The sequence below is a fragment of the Motacilla alba genome, chromosome 1A (genome assembly GCF_015832195.1).
Source record: "Motacilla alba alba isolate MOTALB_02 chromosome 1A, Motacilla_alba_V1.0_pri, whole genome shotgun sequence".
NCBI lineage: Eukaryota > Metazoa > Chordata > Aves > Passeriformes > Motacillidae > Motacilla > Motacilla alba.
Window position 1 is genome coordinate 15,811,888 of NC_052031.1, and position 23,714 is coordinate 15,835,601.

Here is a 23,714-nt window from a genome sequence, read left to right on the forward strand (position 1 = left end):
AATATGCTTCTTCAAATTCAGTATTTGCAGTTTGTGCTAAAAAGCAGAAATAATGGTTGTCACTTAATTTCTGTTGTAAATAAGGCACGAAATCTGTTGGGTGGATTTCTTATTAGCTGTGAATGATGTGGGAGATTACAAAACACGGAAGCATGTAATTTTGGTTAAGAAAATTTATATAAATCCAATTGAAATTTGGATATTGCACAGTGTAGGTTGCAGCAAACTGCCACTGTCATAGGCATGTGGGGATGTTGTCTCTGAGGGACAGTTGTTTCCTCTGCCATCCATTTTTCTTTGAGAACTTATTTCTTATTTTGTTATGCCATTCAAATGACATTAATGGATTAAAATAAAAATTGCTATATGGGTGAGTGAAGTTATGCTTGCACAGAGCTATGGTCATATGTAAATGGTTGATTAGCTTATGTGACAGTGGCAAATTTTTCAGTCTTCAGTCACAGGAAAAATTACAATTCTGAATTTTTGGAAGTTTTTATATTTATGTAGAAGTTCTTGGATAATTTGTATTGCTTTATATTTACCCATGTTGGAATTGAACTTTTGAGCTTTTTAAGTTATCCAGAAAATGTATAAAGCATATTGCTGTTTATGAAATTTTTCAAATGAGTTCTCTTTGCCAGCCTTCTGTTATTAAGTAATTACTTGCAATAGAATTTCTTTTTTTGACTTTTCTTTTTTTTTTTAAATATTTTCAGTAAAGAAGTATTAATTTTCAGTGCTTTTAATGTTCACCCTTGCATGTGCAGATACATATACTTGTTTCTTTATCTTTTAAATACGTTGTAGCTTTTAGTGCAGTTGATTTTTTTCCATCTCCAATAAATAGTTATTTTCTAAAACTACATTAATTTATGGATTCTCTTTGAAGGCTTTTCCAGTGCTAGGGTGATAGTTCTGAAATAACTCTCTAATCAATCCTATACATGGGGAAGGCCTTTGTTCCTGAGGTTTGCTTTAAACTTTTTTGACCCCACTGTGGTTTGCTCTTGTCCCACACTTGGTGTTTCGTCTCTGTGTGTTTGTGGATATGTGTGTTGATGCTTTAAATAATTAAATGATAAAGCACAAACTAGTTAATTAAAAATGTAGTGTCAGAGACATGTTCAACCTTTAATCTTTCATTTCCTATTCTCCAAGCACCTTTTGGATTTCTCAGGGAATTCCCTTGTGTGGCATTCTAAGAAAATACTCATCAGCATCCTGTGCTCACCATGCATACTGGTTGCTCATTATGGGTCCCTTAATTTGGTGGCACATGCACAGCTTCTCCCTGGCAGGCTGTTTTGATTGACAGTAGCACACCTATTGAAGTGAGTACTATGAGAAGAATTTGTTCTGATCATTGTGTTCATTGTTGCTGAAATCCATTTTTAAGAAGAGCTTTGAAGTCTTACAAGCTTTGCGTCTTACAAGCTTTGAAGTCTTCTGTTTCATAATAATATCATGCCCAAGGATGTTGCTCATACTCTTCTTATTTCAAACTGCACTTACTGGCTAATTTCTCACCTACGTGGAAGAGGTTCTCAGTTCTGTATGTGGCGTTATACAAGTTCTGTGAGCCAAAGACATGTTGCCACCACCAGTTTTACTTAATTTTACCTTTGTACCCTGTTTTGGTCGTAGAGCTTTTAATCTTCCTTCTGTCTGACTCATGAAGCATTAATCTGAGTCTGCAGCCTATGAGGAACTGATGTCTTTTGTTTAATTTGCAACGTGACCTGAGAGTTTCCATTTTTCAAATAAATTTACCATCCTTAAAAACAGGGTTGTTTTTGTGGATATATGTGCAGTAGATTATGAATATGAAATAAGGGCAAATTCTGGATTATTTATTGTGGAGGAAAAAAAGATAATTAAAATCTAGCCAAGAAAAAGTCTGGGTAGAAAAGGTCTTACTGGCAAGCAATGTAGGCCCACTAAAGGGAGTCTCTGAATGATTTACTGATTACTTTCATACAGAATCTGGAATTAGAGGAAAAATATGTGAAGTATCTACTCTTTTGTGACAGAGCAAATTGAGAGTACCTGCTGGGTCATACATTAATTTTGATGAGCATAGAAGTTCAGTCCATGTGGTCAAGTTTACAGTGTTTTTGGACAGGATGATTTACCTTGCTTGCCAGGTCACACAAGATTGTAACAGTAGCCATGTGCAGCAAAATTATTTAGAAAATTAATATTAATAAAATACAATGATTAATGTTTGAAACACTATTCTTACACAGATGTATAAAGATGTTTATCTTGCTTCCTTTTGCATTTGAAGGATATTGTGGAAGATCAATTGAAAACAAATGTAAGATTATTAACAATGTTAAAATAGATGGATTGTCAATATATCATGTATGTGAGAACATGAATGGTTATAGGGGAATATTTGAAATGCAGTAAGGTCATGTTTACCTAAGCCTGGACTGATGAGAAGATTAAGGGGTTTTTTTTAAATTTTACCTTTGTGACTGCAGTACCACAAAGAAAAGTGAAGATTTTACTTTGGTGATTCATCCTTAACAGCTCAAGAGCTATTTCTATCAAGATTAATATGTAACTAGGACTTTTTCAATGGGTGATATTGATATGGTAATATACATATTTAATTAGGCAATTGTTACTGAAAGAATTTACATTTAAATGCTCTATTATGTCCTGATCTTCTTAGAAAAACATTGCCTAGTGCAACAGTGACTGAATAGGTGTTTCATAAGGCTTTTTGAAAACTGAGTTTGGAGTGGAATATGTAAGATCTAGATGAGGAAATATTGCTGTGCACCTCTGCATGCAATCATGTGTGATTTTTTTTGTACTTGCATACTTGGGCGGTCACCTTTGTGTTAGGTCTGCCTGAAGATGTAACATCTGAAGTAGATTGCAGTACAGTAAGCTTTATACAGAGAAGCACCTGTGCATCTGTGGTCAGAATGGTTTCCTTGCACTGCTGCAAGAGATAGATAATTTGGACTTCAGGTATATGGTAATGCTTTTTCTACATTTACACAGAATAGTGTTAAAAAGTCTCCAATTTTAGAATGTTCAGCTCATTAACTGATCTAATGTTTTTATGTATTATTTTGTATATTAAGTGTTTGTAAAGAGCAATCATAATTTATTGATGATCTTGCATTCTGTTTTGGGATTCAGCACTAGGTCTTTTTTACCCTGCCATCCATTTTATCCCCCACCTCACACTCCAGTGAATTCATTTGAGTTTTGCTGATTCTGAGTGTTGAGAAACAATTTCAAGAAAAAATGCTTCAGTTAAAATATTAGTAAACAATTAGTTAAAACAATTAGTAAACAATTAAATGTTTGTTTCATTTTAAAAAAATCCTTTGAGAGAATGTGTGCTTTATTTAATGGAGATATTTTTTGTAGGAACTTGCTTGGTGTAATGAAGTATGAAAACTATGAAGTTACATTCATTTTTTTCACACTTGATAAAGACTGAATTTTGGTGTCAGTAGCAGGTTTAGAGAAGTTCTGAATGCAAACCACCCCTGATCTGTACTGAAAAGGTAAAATTCCAGCACTCTTTAGAAGAAGTCTATTGCAGCTAAAAGACAAAGATCAGTTGTGAACTTAATTTTAACATTCTGAACAACTTCAATCAAAATTATCCATTAGGCTTAATCTTGAATTAAAACCTACTTTTAATGGAGGCAAGCTGTTTAGCATGTTTACTTTCTGCTGTTACTGGGAAACTGAATCTGTAAGTAGCTGGAAGCAGTATTTTTTAAAATTTTGATTTTATCCTTATGTCTCTGCCATTGTGAGTGGATACAGTTAGAGCTGTTTAGAAAAAGTTAATCTTTTTGGGAAGTTTTAGAAGCATACCCTGGGAGTGAGTAAACCAGCAATGCACATATTCAGATCAGCATGTCATAGACTCCATGCTACAACAGTTCTCCTCCAGGCAACCTGACATTTTCCTGTCTTTTACAGTTGTATAGATAACATGATAAAGTTCTCCACAGGAAACTGTAAGACTTCCTAATTGGGAAGTTTTAAGCAGTGATCTTTTCTCCCCCAGATATTGCACACACTGGCCTGCTATTTCTGTCCACATTCTTTTATTCAGTCTTTATGTTACTGTCCATTCAGATTTCACTAATTGAAGATAAATTTAAAGTTATTTAAAACCAGAAATTGCAATTATGTTCTCAAGCACAAATAATATCTTATGCACTTTGGGATGGTTATTTTCTTATTTTTGCTTCTGTTTTTTCTGAAATCCCTGGTGGTCTTTCTTTCAAAACTTTTCTAGTGTGTTCATTTCTTCATCCAAATAAGAAAAAGAAAAGAAAAAAAAGAAAAAAAAAGAGAGAGAACAACATGGAGCTTGAATGCTTTTCCCCTTAAAACTGCAGGGAAAAAGAAGAATTTTGCACTATGTGCATACCCAAATAAACGAATAAATGCTAACTATGTAGATTGTGATTTTGCATTCTGCCAATCAAATGTTCCTTAATTGGAGCTTGTCAAAAGGGATGGCCTTTTTTAATTTCATTTGTACTTTGGAAAAGGGTCCTTTGGATATTCAGTGTCAGTTTTGAACTTCCTCAATAAAGTGTAGCAAGATAAGGTGGAGTGGTGCAGCAGAAACCATTGACATCACTGAGCATTTGCTTGTTTGAGACTTTGCTTTTGTGATGCTGTGCCATCTTTGTTGGAAGAGTTCTTGGGTGCTTCCACAGTGTTTCTCCTTGTTCATCATAGACCACATTTGAATCAAAAAGTACCAGTTAACATAACATATCCAAAAATATACATCTTAGCTGATTTAATGAAACTGTATTGTATTACAGCTCCAAGTAATTAGATTTATTTATTGAAATGCTTGGTTGCAGAATTTTAAGCCTAAGTTTGACACAGTTGCTTTACACAGGGGAAATTCTGCTAGGGTACAATAGAAATATACAACTGAGTTGTCTGGAACACTTAATTATATCTTTTTAATTTCAAAACTTCATTATCTGACTTCAGAAGAGATGACTTAGTGTGATGCCTTGGAAGCACAGTGGGATTGAAAATTGGTCTTAGAAGTAGCTTATATATTTAAAGAACATGTAAAAGATCTTGAATAATGATTTTGTGTTTAAGAGGCTTATGGAAATGGATCAGTTTCTTTAAGCCACAGAAAGGAAAATGTTCTTGGATAGCTCTTCAGTGGGGAGACAAAACAAGACAGCTGGACAAGTACTTTATAAAACTGCTTTTTAATGTCTGTAATGGCTGTGTATGTGGTTCTGTGACATTATAACTGGGGACTGCTGATTCTTTCAGTGAAGAAAGATTCCTAAAAGCTATCTATATCTGTTGTTGTTCCCTGTGGAATAATGAGAATTTTACTTAGAGTAGTAAATTTGTGTCAGACCTGTGTTCTTTTCAGAAAGGCCTGTCCTGACTTCCTCTCTGTGCTTGGGGGACATATTTCTGATGAACAGTAACTGGAACCATTGAAAGATATTTCTTAAAAGCTATAGTGTATTTTCTGGAGGGAATAAAAATTGGTCATTCTAATTTGATAATCCATCTTTATTAGAACAATAAGAATCTAGTTTTTCCAAAATATTAATGCTGGAGTGTTGTTGCTGTCCAGGTTGCATCATTTAGCCTACCTACAAACTGGGCTGGTTTTCTTACAGCTTGCAGGTAGTTCAATCACAGGACAGCAGATCATTTGGTGGGTGTTTAAAGCTTTATTTCAGCTTAGTTTAGACTTCCACAGTTCAAAGGTCTGCATTCTGAGGCAATCCTTTTAATAGCAAATTATAGCTAATACTGAAAAGCAAGATTTTTTTAAAATGTGATTCATCTGATTTATTTATCTTTCTAGTTTAGAACAAGTCAGGTAGTACTCTGTCACTTCTTGGTCTTCTTTGTTGGCTGTGAAGATGCCCACCTTTGATGTTTATATGGATCTTCAGCTTTTTGTTGGTTTAAAACCTGATGTGAGACTATAGTGCAAAATGGTAGATTTTAAAAGAGAGAGACAAAAATGAGGCAAGATAAGAAAGATGAGAAAGAGAACATAACAAGTCTTTTTCATTTGTTATCTTTTCATACCACGTGTGTTGTGCTATGGTTTATAGCTACCTTTTCTTTCAGAAATGTTATACCGGTGTCATGAAAAGAAAAGGTGCTCCGAGGCAGAAAATTGCAAAGGAGCACATTGCCAAAGTAGTTGTAATCTCATTCTTTCAGCAAATGTTTGGTGGAGGAGGGCCTGAAGACTTCATTCAAAGGGAAGACACTTCAGTATATGCTTGTGTTTTGTATAAATAAGAGGAACTCTGGTGCATTTACTGTTTTTTTTCTGTAGACATAGTGAGGCAGAGTGAGAATGGGTTGCTTCTTTTTTTGCCATTTGAAATATTAAAATGAAAGTTATAAATATTAACTAGAATTTTTTTCCAGTGGGGCGCTGATTTATGAAAATAGAATAAACTGTATAACTGTAAGACTTTTTTGTGAGTTAATATGTGTAAGATGTACTGAAGTTTTGTTTCGTGCAGTAGTGGATACATCATTAATTTTCTATTTGGAAAGGTTTTTCTTTTCTAAATTCAAACTGTAGTCTCCTTTTTTACATAAAGTTCAGTGCTTTTCTGAGAAGTATTTCTTGGGGCTTTTTCTTCTGTGAAGACTGGCAACATATTTGCACATTCTGTGCATGGTGTGAACATAGTCATCTTTTTCAGGGATTGTTCATATATAGCTTGAGGGCTCTCAAAGTGCTTCTGATCCTCTTTCAGGTGTGAAATGTTTAGAATAAAGTGATTTATTATACATTAATTCTGGTTAACCAGGCATGATTTGAGATTTTCACAGTCTGCAAGAAATTAAGTATTCATTAACATTTAAAGCCATTAGATGACACAGTTAAGCAATAAATGATTTATTTAGGCCCTGTTAAAGTAAATGTGCATTGGTTTCTGACTTGAAGATAAGTGGTGGCTGTCTTTGTTTTCAATTATGTTCCTCATTCTTGCTTTATTTATTCTGTGCACTTCATTGACTTGTCTTTCTCTTTCTTTTCCTGAAACAGAAGAAGAAGAAGTGGAAAATTTTGATGTTTCCAGTCTGCCTGAAGAAGTGCTGCAGAACATAGAAGCTGACAGTTACTGGTGCATGAGCAAGTTGCTTGATGGCATTCAGGTACACTGATTTTTCCTGTCTGTAAGTAGTGGAGTTAACTGATTAATGAAGTAGTGGAGTTAACTGATTAATGTCATGGCTTTGAAGTACTTAAAGGCTGAAAAAGAGTACATTTATGAAAAACAGGGTGTTTTTTTTTGATTTTCCCACTGGAGAAATCGACTGTGAGTTTGGCATAAAAAGGAAAGAAGGGAAAAGGAAAAAAACAAAACATTCAATTTCTCTTAATCAAAATGTCTGCATGTTTCATTGTGTGTGATGTTCTGGAGCACAACAGAAACTTCCAGTTCTAGATGCATGTTTTGCAAATCTGTTACCAAGCATGAAGAACAGTTGCTCAGAACCTCACTGAGGTGGTAAAAACCTGGCTTATTTATTAATTTTTCAGTTGTTAATATAGCAACCTATAAGTGATTGCTGTTTTAATAGTTCCTGAAATTATCTTAATATTTTTAAAATACCCATTTAAAACTTGGTACTTATGCTACTTCACTGAGTGCTTCACTGATTTTTTTCTATGTGGAAAAGCTATAAACGAAGGCACAATTTTTCTGTTACAGGCAGCAAGCTGGAGTCTAATAATGGTAGATTTTTCTGTAAATGTTCATGGGCTTAAAAGTTTATGAAGATTAGAAGTATCTACAACGTTCTTTCCTATGACATATTTTAATATGAATGTTTCATTGGCTAAAGCAGATTGTGAGTTGAACCTTGTAACAGAGTTCATTTTTGACAAAATGCTTCTAGGATTGAGTCAGCAACAAAAGGCTTTAACTTTTTTGAAGGTGTTTTAATTGTATTTTTCCTGGTTAAAGCTCAGTGTTTTGTGTAGCATTTTTGAAATGCACAGTCATTTTCCTTCATCAGTTCCTGTAACAAATGCTGGTTTGCTTATTTCAATGTCTCAGACCTCCTAAATTTTAAACTATTTGACCACATAGCAAAAATATGTGAAAAGTTATAAAGAAAAAAGTGAGAGCTTGAAATCTACTGGGAAGGAAGAAAGCCAGGTAAAGAAATGCAAACTCCTCCAACTGTTTTACCTGCTTCTGGAACATCATTGTCACTAGCATCTTGCTTTATTTTTTTTTTCTAGGAAAGGAAGTTCAAAGATTAGGCAATTTCTCCTTAAAATTCTGTTTTCAAACACAAGTATCAGGTACTAAGAAGCCAAATGTGGAAACCAATTGCAATGGAATTAAACTGCATCAATGAAAATTTAAGCTGTTGTATAAATGGAATATTGTTGGATATATTGAAGGATGCACTCATCCATCAAAAAAAGGCTTGAAAGATTATGCTAGTGGTGTGACTAATGATGTTCCAGTTAATTCAGTGCAACTGCAGTGCTGCTGAAATAAAACGGTTTCTTGTTTTTCTTCTCCCATTCTCCTGTTTTGTTTCCTTTCTGTGATGATTCCACTTTACTTAGCAGATATAACAGTCTTGTAGTTGCAGGTAGAGTTGGTTGGAAGAAGTAACCCTGTGGAGAAGGACTGGGGATGCTGTTGGACAGGACTGGCAATGTGCACTTGCAGTCCAGAAAGCCAACTGTGTCCTGGGCTGCACGCAAGGCAGGTGGGCAGCAAGGTGAGGGAGGGGATTTTGCCCCTCTACTCTGCCCTTGTGAGCACCCACCTAGAGTGCTGCAGCCATTTCAGGGATCCCCAGCACAGGGCAGACATGGACCTGTTGGAATGGGTCTAGAGGAGGGCCATGAAGGTGATCAGAGGGCTGGAGCATCTCTCCTGTGAGGAAAGGTTGAGAATATTGAGGTTGTTCAGCCTGGAGAAGAGAAGGCTCTGGGGAGATGTTACTGTAACCTTTCAGTTCTTAAAGGGGGCTTTTAATAAATCTGGAGAGAGACTTTTTGCCAGGGTCTGTAGTAATAGGACAAGGGGCAACATTTCAAACAGAAGAGATTTAAATTGGGCATAAGGAGTGCATTTTCTATGATGAGGGAGCTCAAAAATGTTGTGGATGTTCTGTTCCTGGAAGTGTTGAAGGTCAGGACTGATGTGGCTTTAAACAGCGTGATTGAGCTGAAGCTGTCCCTGCCCACAGCAGGAGGTTTGGACTAGATGAACTTTAAAGATTCCCAGTGGATTAATTGCGTGGTGCTATAGTTCTGGCTGACTTGCATTCTGGATGCACAATCATTTCTCTCTGAAAATATGGCATAGAAGACTCCTATGTGTTGTATGTGATGATTTTCCCTGAGATGCCTGAATAAAATGTACAGGGATATGTGGCATGTGGTAACTGCAATCAAAGATTCTCTGCAGAGTGTTTCCATTAATTTATTTGTCAATATAAATCTCCATTTCATGTTGCCCTACCAATATTGGATAAATTTAATGAGTGCACTTTGATAACTGTTAGGGTCATGTGAAATTTTTGGCTAATATGAGCTAGATACATTTTTTTGTGTGTTTTGTCTTTTCACTGCAGAAGGGTGTAATGGAAGAATGATTTTATGATTGTATTTGTACCCCTTTATTATTCTTAACAGAAAACTCATTTGTTTTTCCAATCCACCCAGATGGTCTCATTTTCTTGATTCTGGAATTGTCAAAGGTGTTATTAAGACATATGCATTTCTTGTTGGAGTTTTACCACACATAGTATCTATTATTTCTTCATTCCTCACTCGTCTTACCTCCTTGCCTTACATATCTAATGTGACTCTGTATTTTTAATATAAGAATGCATCTTTGAACCACAGAGAGCTGTGCAAAAAGAACAGGGGTTGGCATTGGGCAGCAGGACTGTCACTTCCTGACATGCATACAGTTCTCAGCTGAGAGAAGAAATAAAAACTTGTTCAAATCATCTGTCGCTTTAGCAGATTCCTCTGTGCTGTTTTTTGTCACCTGGAGGTTCCTATGCAAGTATGTTTTTGGCTCCAGCTAGAGAGTTTGCAGAACTGTTCCAGCAGTTAATGTTTAATCTTGCATGATAATTTAATCTATTTTTTGTTCTTAGATTACTTTGCATCTTCTTTCTCTGTTGGTTGTCTCTGAGTTTAGGCTTCTAAGTGACTGCACATGTGTCATATCACAGTTTGATTAAAGTTCTAAAAATTGATCTAACAAATACTAGGAGTTTTTAAATATAAATATAATTTAATCTTGAAATCTGTAGCTGTCTTATAGCAGTCAATTTTGAATGATGATGTATGTAATGGTTTTCCTTTTCAGTGCTTCCTGAGTCTGTGCTCTGAATTTTTTCTTTAGTTTTTGTCCCAAAAAGACTATGCCTCACTGCAATTGTTTCTTATTTATTTCAGGAGTACAAATGAGATCTTCTGAAATCATAAGAAAATAGGATAATTCTGTGCAATGTAGGGCTGGCTCTGAGGTCAGACTGACTTTCTCAAGGCTTTGTCCAGCTGGGCCTTGAACCCTCCGAGGACAGACATCACAATCTCTGGGGGTTAACCTATTCCAGTACTTCCTCATCCTTATGTTGAAGGTTCTCCCCAGTAGGCAGATGGAATATTTTTTTGTTCATGCTGCTTGTCTCTTATCTTCCCACTGGGCACCACTATTGAAAATGGAAGTTTGTTGTCTTAATAACTTGTGTTTTATTAGGCTGTGATTAGGTGCTTCTGGAGCTGTCTTTTCTTCAGGCTGAACAGGCCCAGTTTCCTCAGCCTCTCAAAGAGCATGTGCTCCATATCTCTTAGCATCTTGGTGACCTTTTGCTCTTGCTTCAGTTTATTCTGGAGTTTATAACCTTTTTCTTATATCTGGGTCCTTAAAAATGGATGTAGTATTTTAGATATGGTCTTGAAATACAAGAAATTATTTTAATTTATTAAATGTTTAATTTATTAAACATTTGAAGGAAAATTTACACAGTAAAGATTGAACTCTGGAATTGTTTGGTCGGACAGGTTGTAGAATCCTCATTCTGGAAGCTCAGACCCAGAGTCCACATGGCCTTGAGCAGCTTGCTCCAGGTGATTTGGCTTTGGCAGCCAGTCACTTCCCTCCACGGGCCAGCAGTCTGCTGGCTGGCTTTGCTGCCAAGGCTCACCAGTGACTCCGTCTCAGATTTCTGTCTGCTGAGATTTCAGGTCCTTTGGCACAGAACTCATCTCCAGCCCGTGTTCTTGCAAGATGTGCTGATTTATGCTGATTTATGAAAACCTGGTTCTGAGGCTGTGTGTGGCCATATGCAAAATGTATCTTCCATGCATGTGATAAAGCTGGTTGTCTTTGCAACACTTCTAAACTGTAGATGATGCATGAGCATTTTTGTATTTTCATCTGTGGCTGTTCATATGGGAAATCGAGAATTATCCCATGAGTATTTTTCCATGTAATTAAGTAGACATTCCCATATATCCACATTATTAACTTTTTTTTTGTATTACTAAATTGTCCTTTATAACACTTTCCTCAACAGTGTCTCATTAACATTCAAGTAAAAAGTTCACATTGATCTGTGCCATCTGAAAATGTAATGTTCATGTATAAAATAGAGTATAACTTTTAATTTTAAGTTCGAGTATACTGGTAATAAAATAACCAAAGGGGAAATACATGCATTGCATAATGATCTAACCAGATGTATTAAAAATAGCACTAAAATATTAATATAATCATTTATCAGGGCCTGGTGATTCTTAGAATAGAAGTGAGATAATTCATATCCAGGGACTAGAGTGTGCTGAGGTACATATTAGCTATTTCTATGATAAAATAGCAAGATTTATGACCTTTAGAGGGAATCCTGCAGAGTTCTTTCTCACTCCTGGGTTATGGAAAGTTGTTACTTACATATGCCTGGATGGATGGAAGGAAGGAAGGAAGGGTGGGTGCTTGGAAAGCTGGATCCAATAAATAACATGAACATGCATTTCAATTGTTGAGAAGAATGTGCAGAAATAAGTCTTCTGAAAATTCTTCACAGGACCTTCCTGGTTTATTTTAAAGGAAAAATAGGTCAAATATAGCTTATTTTTTACCTTTTCATTGAACTCCTGTACAAGTTTCTGCATAATAATGCAGTTTTCTAGCCTGTCACTGAGAGTAAAACTTTCAGGAAGACAACAAATCTATTTGTAATCAGTAGATGAAATATACTGTGCTATCAGTATACTTCAGCATAAAAATATTTTATCCTTTGCCTAAAATTTGCAACATCAGCTTTTGGCATTGTACATGTTTGTATTTATGATTTCTAGCTCTAATCCAGATTTGAACTGTTGCCTGGCCTATGCTGTAATCCAAAAATGTACTCTGAGCCCTTTTGTCATTGCCATGTTAACAGTTTCTGTAATTTATGATGCATTCACTTGGGTAAAACTGAGGTTTGTCTACACAGACCAGTAGATGGTTGGATCTTTGGTTCTGACTCTATGGATGCTGCTCTAACATAAGAATCAGTACCTACCTTTTAATGAACTGTTGGTTTTTTGTCCCGTTACATAGGAATAAGATACCCTTTTGCATACATATTACATATGCAAAATTTTGGGCTGCAATGCTTTGTGAATATTTTTCCTACTACTTAGGAAATTTTGCATTTTGAAAAGTCAGGCTTCATAGTTGTAATGGTTGACAGACCTTTTCTTCTAAAGAAGTGTTTTGGAGTAATAATGGAACATGCTGTGGACTGTGCTAACAGCATAGTTCAGCACACTTGTGTGTTTGTTCTTGTGCATGCACACTCTATCCTGAGCTGTATGCAGGAGTGAATTTACATTATAATCTTTATCTTCAAGAAACACTTTGGGTGAAGTGTGCTTCCATTGACAGTGTTAATATATGTCGTGGATATTATCTGGTGTCATGATTCCCTCCCTCCTGCCCCTATCTTTTTGCATAACTTTCTGAGCAAGGTGAACCAAGATTTTTAATAGGAGTTTGCTAAGAGAATTCAGAAATATGTGAATGAAGTACTTAAATAAGTAAAAAAGAAGAATTCATCTCTTTGTGACATAATAAGGATAGGAAAACCTTTTTCTTTTAGTTGTCATTTGTTCATGTGATACTATACTTGAACATACTAAATTGATGCATAGCAATTCTTAAATATGCATTGGTAGAGAAAATACACATCCAAGTCTGTATGTCTGTTGTATGGATTACTTAGTGTATCTTCTATATTTAAAAGCTCTGATCTCATTGATAAAACATGAGCAAACAACACATGAACACTTTGTGTCAAAACTTTCCATTTGGTTCTAGAAATGTTTCTGATATTTCCTTCAGTGCACTGTTGGTGAACAGTGTGTATGACCTGAAGAGATGAGAAGCATTGTGCCTATGCCTCTGCTTGGCTGCTGTCATTATGTCAAATTACTGACAGTGTTTTACTCTTTTACTTTGGTTGGCTCTGTTTCTTCTTCATGATGTCATGAAATACTGTTTTCCATTCCTCTTCAGCTTGCTGCTTCTTCTTCTAAAATTATCCCATCATCACATATTAAGAGAAAAAGATGAGGGATTTTCTTCAGCTGGTACTTATGACGTGTCTCTCCCTCTCTCTCCCTCATCCTTTCTGGGAGGACAGTCCCAGTTCAATTTATGAGCCTTTTCCAAGTTTCTTCCATTTAAAATTTCTTTACCCTTAAAAAAGTAAGGAATTGCCTAATAGATTTTAAAATGTTCTGTGAAGTCTGTAATTTTAGTATTTTATTTTAAATTTTAACAACTAGGTTTTGAGAAATCCAGACCTAGCTGCAGCTGCAGGGAAGTAGGGTGTTATACCAGTTTCTACAGAATAAGTACAGACTACTAACACAAAGATTTGAAGCTGATGCAAGCTGTGATCTCTTGTGACTTTATAAAGCCCTAACCTTCTGTATTGGAAGGTGAAACTAATTATGTGTCAGTCTGAACTAGATATTATGACCATTCAGCTGTGAAGTAGGTTAGCATAGTTCACTGAAAGTGTGTTGGAACCTATCTGAATAGAACATCAAGGAATTTAGATATTCATTGCACACCAGTGCCTGAATTTTTATGTTTATCAAGGGTTCTGGTGTACATACATACTTTGTCATATGTGAATGCTTACTGTCAAGAACAGTGTTTGGAAGTAAGAGATATTTTATGTGAACTCCTAGTTTTCATCCTGAAATTTTCTTTCTATTTCCTCATTTGAAACTTTGACCATCAATAATGAGCAAAAGACAATCTCTGAAATAGTCATAAGTAATTGAGAAAATAATTGTCTTGGCTCAACAGCCCTGAACAATAATTCATGAATTTCGTGAGCTTGGCATGTTGTTTCATTTCTGTTTTACTATTTTTCCTTCATCTAAAAGCACAAAAGGAGCAAGAATAGTGGGTAACAGAATACCTTTTACATTTACAAAGTCTTTCTCACAGTTTCACAAACCCCAGGAGGTCAACTACCAGTGTCATAGGAGGGCATATGTACAACACAGTTTAATTAGAAGAGAGTGCTGGGGAATCCAATAAAGATCTTTCCAGTTTAGATGAGTCAGCACAAGTAGAAGAGTGACCCCCAGCTGTGTTCATTTGCAGCTGAAATAATGAACAGAGAAATGAATAGGCAAAAGATAAAATGTAGTGAAAAGCAAATTTACCTGTATCCAAATCAAGATGGCAGTTTTGGGTTGCATTTCCAGGTTCGTATGGAGTAAATTAGGCTTTGAGAAAGACAGTAGTTTCAGATTCATTGATCACAGTCGAGGAGAGTTGCACTACCTGGGGAGAGACTAATGATGGAAGCATCAGTGTTTTAACTCTGTGTTGACTTTCAGTGTTACATGCAGGGGTGTTCTTTTACAGAGGATCTGTTACAGAGGAAATAATTAAATACCATGTTGCTGTACTTTGAGTGCAGTACTACTTCAAGAAACACCAGTTAACTCTATTTAAATAAATAAATAGAACAGTATAGAAACATTTTGGGACAAAAAAAAAGTGAATGCAATTTTTGTTGTTAGAGTATGTTCTGTGAAGAAAGTGATTATGATTTCCTAAAGAGGCTGTGCCCTGGATATTATCCAGCATGACTGATACAGGTGTGTGCAGACTGGTGTAAAAGGCAGCGTTCCAGTGCATAGGATAATTTCTTTCTTCCTGAAATGAGATTATAATAGATCTGAATTCTGTGTGAATCTTTCGGTTCTTTCCATTTTGGTGCTTTGTTGCATTAAAAAGGATGCTCATGTTCTGTTTGTGAAATAATGTCAACAAGCAGGAATTGTTGCCTCTTTTACTTGGTGATTGTGGAAAATTAAAAAATTCAGGAAATTATTCTTGCTTCCTCATCCATACTGTCTTAGTTTATACACTGAGTTCTAATATTGATTACTGTGAAAGGGCTACTGCTAAACTAGTAGAAAATTTTGCTGTAATTTTAAAAATAGCTATTACTGTGGTCAGTTACAAGTGTAGACTTTTTGATACTGTAAATTGCTTGTTGGCTGAAGTACTTTAATTTACAGAATTATTAGTGTATCATTTTGCCTTGTGAACTTTTAGACTTCACACTTTATAGCAGTTTTACAGAATTTGAGGATTAAATTGTAGTTCAGTTTTGTAAGTCAAATAAAACCTAAAAAAACTTCCATGTAAATAAAGTCAAGACAGTCAATAAGACTTTTTGGTTTTAAATAGAAAAACATAAAAATGAACTGATACATAAAATATACAAACTGATAATCATCTCTACTACTCTAAGACCAAGTTAAAAATTGAAATAAAGTCAAGAAAAATTAATATTTTGGGATTACTTAGCTCCAGTTGGTAAAGGAATTACTCAAACAATAGCAGTTGAGGCAAAACATCCTATACTCTGATTTTCTGTGCGTGTGGTGGTTACACAAAAAAAACAACTTCTACATAGCAACTTTCTTTTAAAAAAGTACGTATAATTTTCTTTTCTTGAATCTCTCAAGAACCACAGGAAGACAACTGTAACAAAATGAGCTGAATGGAGGGATTGTCAATTAAATATTCAGAAACATTGCTGTATATTTCAATAATGTCATCATTTAAAAAGATTGATCACTTTGGGTTTCAAGCAGAGATATCTTTCTTGCTGTCATTATTTGAAACTCAAGTCTATATTACAGAGCTGCAATCTGCAAATTAAAAATCTATTTGGAGTCAATTCAATCAAAGAAATATATGCAAATATAATGTCCTTTTAGCTACATTGCTTATATGTTAGATTTTGATTCATGATATTAACCGCAATCTTGGGTTCAGAACAGTTATGAGTACATTAAAACAGACTTTTGATTTCTTATGCTGCTTGAAGTTATTACTCTGTACTTCAAAAGATCAGATTCTTTCCCTGCCTCTGATTATAGGTTAAATTTTCATATTTCCTACATTATTTGTAGAATTGTATATTTCCAAGAAAAAATCACCTTAAAAAAAATCTAAAAATGCACATTTTGGCATGCAAGATGAGGGCCTTTTAAATCTACTTGGATTTCTGCAATAAAGTAACTTCCCTAGATTAGCAAGTAGAGAGCAATTGATGCAGGAGTAGCTATACAGAGTATCCTGTTAGAGGTGGGGGCTCACAGGACTGTACAGTGTGATGACTTACTATTTTACTGTAAAAGCAGACCCAGAAAATGTAGTCACAAAACAGAAACACCATAAGAAAAAACCATGAGAAAAATACATGGATTAAGAAAAGTAATTGAAAGAAAAGAAACCTTTCTTGCCTTTCTGCAACTAATACTTGTATGTGGTCTGGTCTTTAGGATAACTACACGTTTGCACAGCCAGGAATCCAGAAGAAAGTGAAGATGTTGGAAGAACTTGTTAGTCGAATTGATGGTAAGTCTCAAAGGCAAACTAATTTCTAACTGATGTTAAACTGAAAGTGTTTAGTTAAAATGTTGGCGAGAAAAGCCAACATCCCTGCAGTCACCTGCAATGGTGTGATAACGTCACCTTCCTCAGGTGAGGTGTCACCACTGGCTTGTGGCACGCTGGCCTTTGCGGATCACTGTCGTGTATCATTTAAAAGAAAGCCACTAGAGCATGAGCCTCTTTCATTACTTTTTATTAAGGCAATATAATCAAAATTCAATGGCAATTTCTTTGCAGCGGAGTAATGAGCACATACAAAAGGCAGCCAGTATTCATTTCCCATTAAGCCTCAATGGTTGTTGTAATGCAGGCCAGTCACACTGGTTGTTTATGGTTGTCCTTCGGCACTATGTTTTGTGCCTTTGTGCATCATTTTGCTATCTGAAATGCCTGCATAATTTCTCAGTGGAATCCAATTAATTATGAACTCTGGAAATAACATCTTTAATTTTATAGATAAATTACATTATGTGCAGGGGTAATTTTAGATTATTCTTTCACGTTTAAGCAGCGCACTTTGAAATATTTTACCTTCATCCTTAAAGTAATTCCTTTCATGAAATGCTGACTGTCTTATAGCTAGGACAGAGTTTAATTAAATGAAATGCAAGAGATAATGCTTGCCCATTCTAAACATAATCTCTTGATAGTTTGTTAAATTAATGAACAGAGTATTAACAAAATGTTGCCAAGCAGAACCGGGCATATATTTTCAACACTAGCATGTCAGTGATGACTTAGAAAAAAAATTTCTTGTGTAGCTTTATATTTGATAATCTTCTTGGAAACATTAATTCCCTGGTTTTGTTATGTATACTGTGAAGTTTTTTTTATGCCTGTGCTTGTCTGAGTCAATTTTGCCTGCTTGTATGTACATCCTTAATATTTTATAATGGTCCTTGTGCTTTTCTAGGATATTAAGGTATTTTTAATGATCAACAACCAGGACAGGAGAAAAATGTTTGTGTAAAATTACACTATAAACTTAAATGTATGTAAGAATTTTTGTTGTAGATACATTTTTTTAAAAATGCCAGTAAATCTGAAAAATATAAGGGCATATTTCTGTATAATGAATAGCTAAATATTAATATTAAAATATAGTTAAATAAATGTATTTTGTTACTTAAAAATAATATAACTCCTCATAATGTGATTTTTATATGTAATTTTAGTCTTGGAAGGTTTACATTTCAAAAGCAAATTATTATATATTAAATGAAGTGTATAATTAAAATTCCTATAAATAGACTTCCTTAACTTGGTCAATGAACATTTATATAAATAAACTGTTTAACCAAGTTTTTAAAATTAGAAATAGCATTCTGATAGTCAACTTTGTTGTTCAATTGATTAAAAATATTAAGTGTAATACAATATATTGTTTAGTTTAAGGAAAAAAGAAATTCTAAAGTCTTATTTATACCTTCAGTGCTTTAGGGATATAGTTAAATAATTTCTCTCAATTATTTGGTTTAGGAAGCATTATTTTTAAAGCTTCACACTTTAAAAAAATAAGTCAGTTGTAACAAGCAGTTGTGTCATCTTACACTGTTCTTTGATCATCCTTTGCAACTGAAAGTAAAGTGTGAGTTCCTGTTTCTTATCTAATTTAAAATAAAGCTGGGAGGTCTTTATAAATTTTTTTGTAGTTTTCAGTAGATATCATGAGTGTTCGCTAGTAAATATTGATGGACACTTAGAACTGCTTAGGTTATATGGGCCTCTGGAAGTCAGTGTTTGCCTTGCCTGGATGTCTCTATCTAATAGGACAGGGCTGATTTAGAGCAGGCTCTGTGGAGTCTTGCCCTGTTGAGTTTTGAGTGATTCCAGGGATGGAGATTCTGCAGCTGCTTTGGATAGGACTATTTGGGAAGTTTGACTACTTCCACTGTCATTTTATTTTTTATATAAATAATTATTTTTTAAAATGGAAATTATGTCTACCGCCTTTTATTTTATCTCAGTGCACCTCTGAGAAGAATTTGGCTCCACATTCCCTGCATGCTCCCTTTAGGTAGTTCCAGTATTGTATTTGCTGGGTTCTCCAGACGATGGAAAGATTGATGAATCTGACTCCACGTTCTTAGAAGGCTAATTTATTATTTTATGATACTATATTATATTAAAGAATGCTATACTAAACTATACTAAAGAATACAGAAAGGATACTTACAGAAGGCTAAAAAGATAATAATGAAAACTCATGACTCCTTCCAGAGTCCCGACACAGCTTGACTGTGATTGGTCATTAAGTCAAAACAATTCACATGAAACCAATGAAACAATCACCAGTTGGATAAACAATGTGTGCTCCAAACACATTCCAAAGCAGCAAAACGCAGGAGAAGCAAATCAGATAATTATTGTTTTCCTTTTTCTCTGAGGCTTCTCAGCTTCCCAGGAGAAGAATCCTGGGCAAAGGGATTTTTCCAGAAAACATGACTGCCACATTGCAGCTTTCTGTAGGCTTCTTTTTAAGGCTGGACAAACCATGTTCTATCAGTCTCCTTTCATGTGTGAAGTGCTCCAGCTTCCTCTGCCTCCCACTGCGCTTGCTCATGTGTGCCAGTGTCACAGCATTGGAGGTAATGCTGCGGACATGGTTTCCCAAGTGGCAGATACAGAGGAAGAATCACTTCCCCTGACCTGTTGGCCTCTTTCTTGCTTAGAAAGCCTAGCAAATGTGTGGTCTTTCTTGCTGCAAGGACATTCTTGACTTGGTTACAGCCTGTTGGCCACCAGGATGCCCACGTCCTTCTTGGCAGAACTGCTTTCCATCAAGCTGTGCCCAGTTAGTGCTTGTTGAATGAGACTTTTCCGTCCCAAACAGAGGACACTTGCCTCCTCTGAATCTCAGGAGATTCCTCTTAGCCATTCCTTTAGCTTGCTAAGTTCCTTAAATAATAACCCTCACTTTCAGTGTTTCAAGCACCCTTCCCAATCTGGTATCATTTGCAAACACAGAGCCTATTCTATGCTTTCATTAGTTTTTAACAAAGATACTGGCCCTAGTGCTGACTGGAGGGATATCATTAGTAATTAGTTGTCAGTTGGACTTTGTATTGCTGACCACAACCTCTATAATACAGGGGTCCAGTTAAAAGTTTCGCATAGGAAAGATACACATTTTTCATTATTCTTTGGGCTGTTTCTTTTTGTCTGGAAGACTGTCTACTCAGTTACTTTCTTTTTCAAGAAAAGCACATCAAAATATGTCTAAGATTAAAATAAAGTTTTAGTTGTTAATTAGACGATGGTGGTTGTGTACTGCAGTCATAGCCTTTTGGATGCCTCAGCTAAGGGATCTTGAATTTATTGGGCTTTTGGTGGAATCATGACACAATTTGATTGAATATTTGCTTTACTCTTCATTTCCTTTTTGCTTTTGTCTTTTTATTCTGGGTTTCCTATACTTCAGTTAAAGAGAAATGTATGGCTGATATAAATTCAGTGACTTTGCTTTGTAAAAAAGCCCCTCATGATCTGTATTTGCTGTACTTCCCTAAGTGCTCATTAAGGTTACTGTGCAAGAAAATAATATTCCTGTTGGTACTGTGTCGCATTATTTCCTGATGCTGGGTAACTGCACAGTGAAGCAAATTTTGATGTAGTAAGTAGCTCTGTGTGTGTGTGTGGATGGAGCCTGTACTGCTTATTTGCTAATAGTAATGGATTACCAGTGTATGAAAGGTGATGCTTGTGCTTTGGAGAGTGCTAATGCATTATGTCAGTGATTCAAGCAACCTTCATTAACCCAGCCTTATGGATCGCAAATCCCCTCAAAGTAACTGTCCTTGTCTGTACACTCCAGAATATTGCAGAAGACTTCAAACAGCCAAAATACTCTCTTAATTTAATCATAATCTCATTCTGCTTAAACTCCAGAAAATAATTTTGATAAATTGTGTTCAATGGAATTTTTTGGGTCTGTTAATGGAATGTTGTTATAGATGAGATGGAGTTTGAAGATAAAACATTATTCAATCTCATTAGTTTACTTGTTGTCATCATTCAGATTTTTCTTGGAATTATACAAAAAAATTGAGAGGGAAGATCAATAGCTAGCTCAATAATACAAGGAATCTCTTATAACTAATTATCTTTTCTGTTTCCTGTCATGCCAGCAGGACATCTCTGCTTTAAATCATAAACCATTTCCCATGGTTTGTAAAAGGTCATACTCATGTGGCACGCTGTCTTCCACTTTTACTTCATTTAGGGTTGAAATCAAAGAGATATGGTATAGGAATGCCCAAATTAATTCAGGATTTGTGTTTCCAGAATTTACAGATGCTTAGCACTTTGCTGGTGTCATGCTTGGAAGAGTCTCATCTTCTTCAATTTACTGTAAGACAACTGGTAATTACTTGAGAGTTTGAGGTAGCCATTTGGAGAAGGCTGAGCTTTTGTAGATAAAAGTAGTCTGGGTATTCCATAAAAATTGATAAAAAGTGATAAAATCATGTAGCATTCTCTCTAAATTAACAATAAAGCAGTTCTAGAAAAAACTTTAGCCTAATGTTAAATGTATTTTTATATATTTTGGCTTCTTCTTATTATTATAGAAAATTATAAAGCCATTATTGACAACTCAGAAAAAGTACTCTCCGTCTTGTGTGGGAATAAGTTTGAAAAGATGTTTTTCTGCATCTTTTCTAGAACAACTCAACCCAGGTTTTGCATTTGTGTTCTGCACAGATCTTTTTTTTGTAGATAAAGAAATTCTCTGTTATTACTGTTTCACATTCTTTCACCAAAAATCACCAATCGTTCTGTAGAATTTTCCCATGAATTTTAGTAACAAGAGATGGAAAAATGCAGAAAACTATTGAAAATAGTAGTTAAAAAAGCTTACTGCTGCTGTATATACTTTCCCTCTTCTCTTCAAAATGGAGGTAATGGAAAAATACCTAGGAACATAAAGAGAGTGCTGCATTTTAACTGTCTCATAAGGAAGAATTCAGTTTCTCTGGAATTCAGCTACGTTTTTCAAAGGGTCAATACAATTTCAGAATTTCTGCTGTTTCCACTGTGGGTGCATCTTCTGATCATCTGTTTTGAAGAGTTACTACATCTATTCCTACATATGATGTTTTCATTGGGACAATTTCTAGTTTATTTGCATTTTATTGTTGTAAAAAAAGTTGAAATTTCCTTAAGAAGCGTTTTTAGTGCGAAATTTAAGTTGTTATATTTGGATTGCTTAAAATAATGACTTTTAATAAATACTGAATAGTATTGCTTGAGGAAATAGTTATTCCTAAGTGCAGTTAAATTGCTATTTTACCTTTTAAAACTTATCTTCTATTAAAAATTTTACAAGTCCTATTTTTCTTATTGCTGCCATGTTTTATATGTGTTTTCATTCACACTAGATGACAGATAAATTAGATAATGCCTCTTGTCTTAATGTTCTGAGCAAATTAATCTTGACTTCACTAATCATGCTTGACATTTCTCTCTTGGGTTACAAATGTCTTGGTTGGCCCATTATCTGCAGTTCCGTAGATGATGCCAGAACTAAGGACTTGTAATAAAGTACTTTCGTGTTGTGGTCTTAAATTGATATTTTGCGTAATTTTGCTATTCACATAGAATTTTAAAATATAACTCTCTTGTAAATTATATGTGTTTGTAAATATGTGCAGATCAAGTTCTTCATGAAATGTAGTCAGTTAAAACTTTTTCATTTCTATATGCCTTTTTGTTTAACCACAGTGGAAAGGCTTATTTAATTGTACCATTCTGTGTACTTCTCATGCTTTGAAATATTTGCTGTAGAAATGTCTAAAAGGTTGGTTGATAAAGCTCTTAATATTTATGAATAATATGTTTTCTTATTTAACTGGAGAAGTTTATAAAACATCCTTCATTAGAACAGGATTAGTACTTGTAGGATTATCCTTTCTAAAGTCTTAGTTTATTTAAGAGCTGTGTGTTTTTAATGGGCTGCCAAAGTTTTAAATGTCCAGACTTCACTTGGGATTCTTACAGTTTCTTCTCTGAGTATTGTGTGGTTGTTTTGCATTCTGCAGGTTCTTGTCCCAGGAGATAAAGGTGCCTATTCCCATAGAACTGTCCAATGCTCCAAACACAAACATTTCACAGTTCTGCTCAGAACTTAATTTCATATGACGAGTTAAGCCAAAAAGTATTTAGAGATACCTCATGAGTAGTTTTAATGCTTCCACAGTTTCTGAAGGACATTCAGTTTCTCTGCTGATTGAACTTTTTAAACTGCAGAAAAAATAGTTTTGCTTTTTTCTTTAGGAAAATCTGAGTCTCAGAAAGACAAAATATCAACCAAGACTAATACATTTTCTTATTAATCCATTTACTGTTGTTTAATCAGAACTCACAGAACAAGTTATCTGTTCAATATATGTGATAGATGTAGATTAATTAATTTAGTTTTTAATTTGAATCTTGGGTGTTCATACAATGAACTGATAATGAAACTGTGGTAATAGATGACATTTGATCTATCTTTGTTACGTATTCAATCATGCTAATGATTTTTTGGTTGATGGTTGAAGAATGCATAATTATATGTGCAAAATTATGTTCATGTTTAATTATATTGTAAAACGTTTTACAGACACCAATAACTTTGAATTAGGATTGTGTTGAAGTATCTGGAAAAAAAGAGCTCTAATTGCAAGAGTTGCAAAACTGGTATTCTTAGCCTTGTGAAAGCATTTTGAATTGGAA

At 34.9% G+C, this 23,714-nt stretch overlaps 1 protein-coding gene across 3 annotated transcripts in view; it reads left to right on the forward strand.

The window, feature by feature from the left end:
• Positions 1 to 23,714, forward strand: part of TBC1D22A (TBC1 domain family member 22A) — a 139,823-nt gene that overhangs the window by 43,773 nt on the left and 72,336 nt on the right. For all 3 annotated transcript variants that reach the window (XM_038153033.1, XM_038153034.1, XM_038153035.1), the window contains exons 9-10: positions 7,070 to 7,179; positions 16,889 to 16,964. In XM_038153033.1, the coding sequence (XP_038008961.1) occupies positions 7,070 to 7,179; positions 16,889 to 16,964 (186 nt within the window). The remainder of the gene's footprint in view (positions 1 to 7,069; positions 7,180 to 16,888; positions 16,965 to 23,714) is intronic.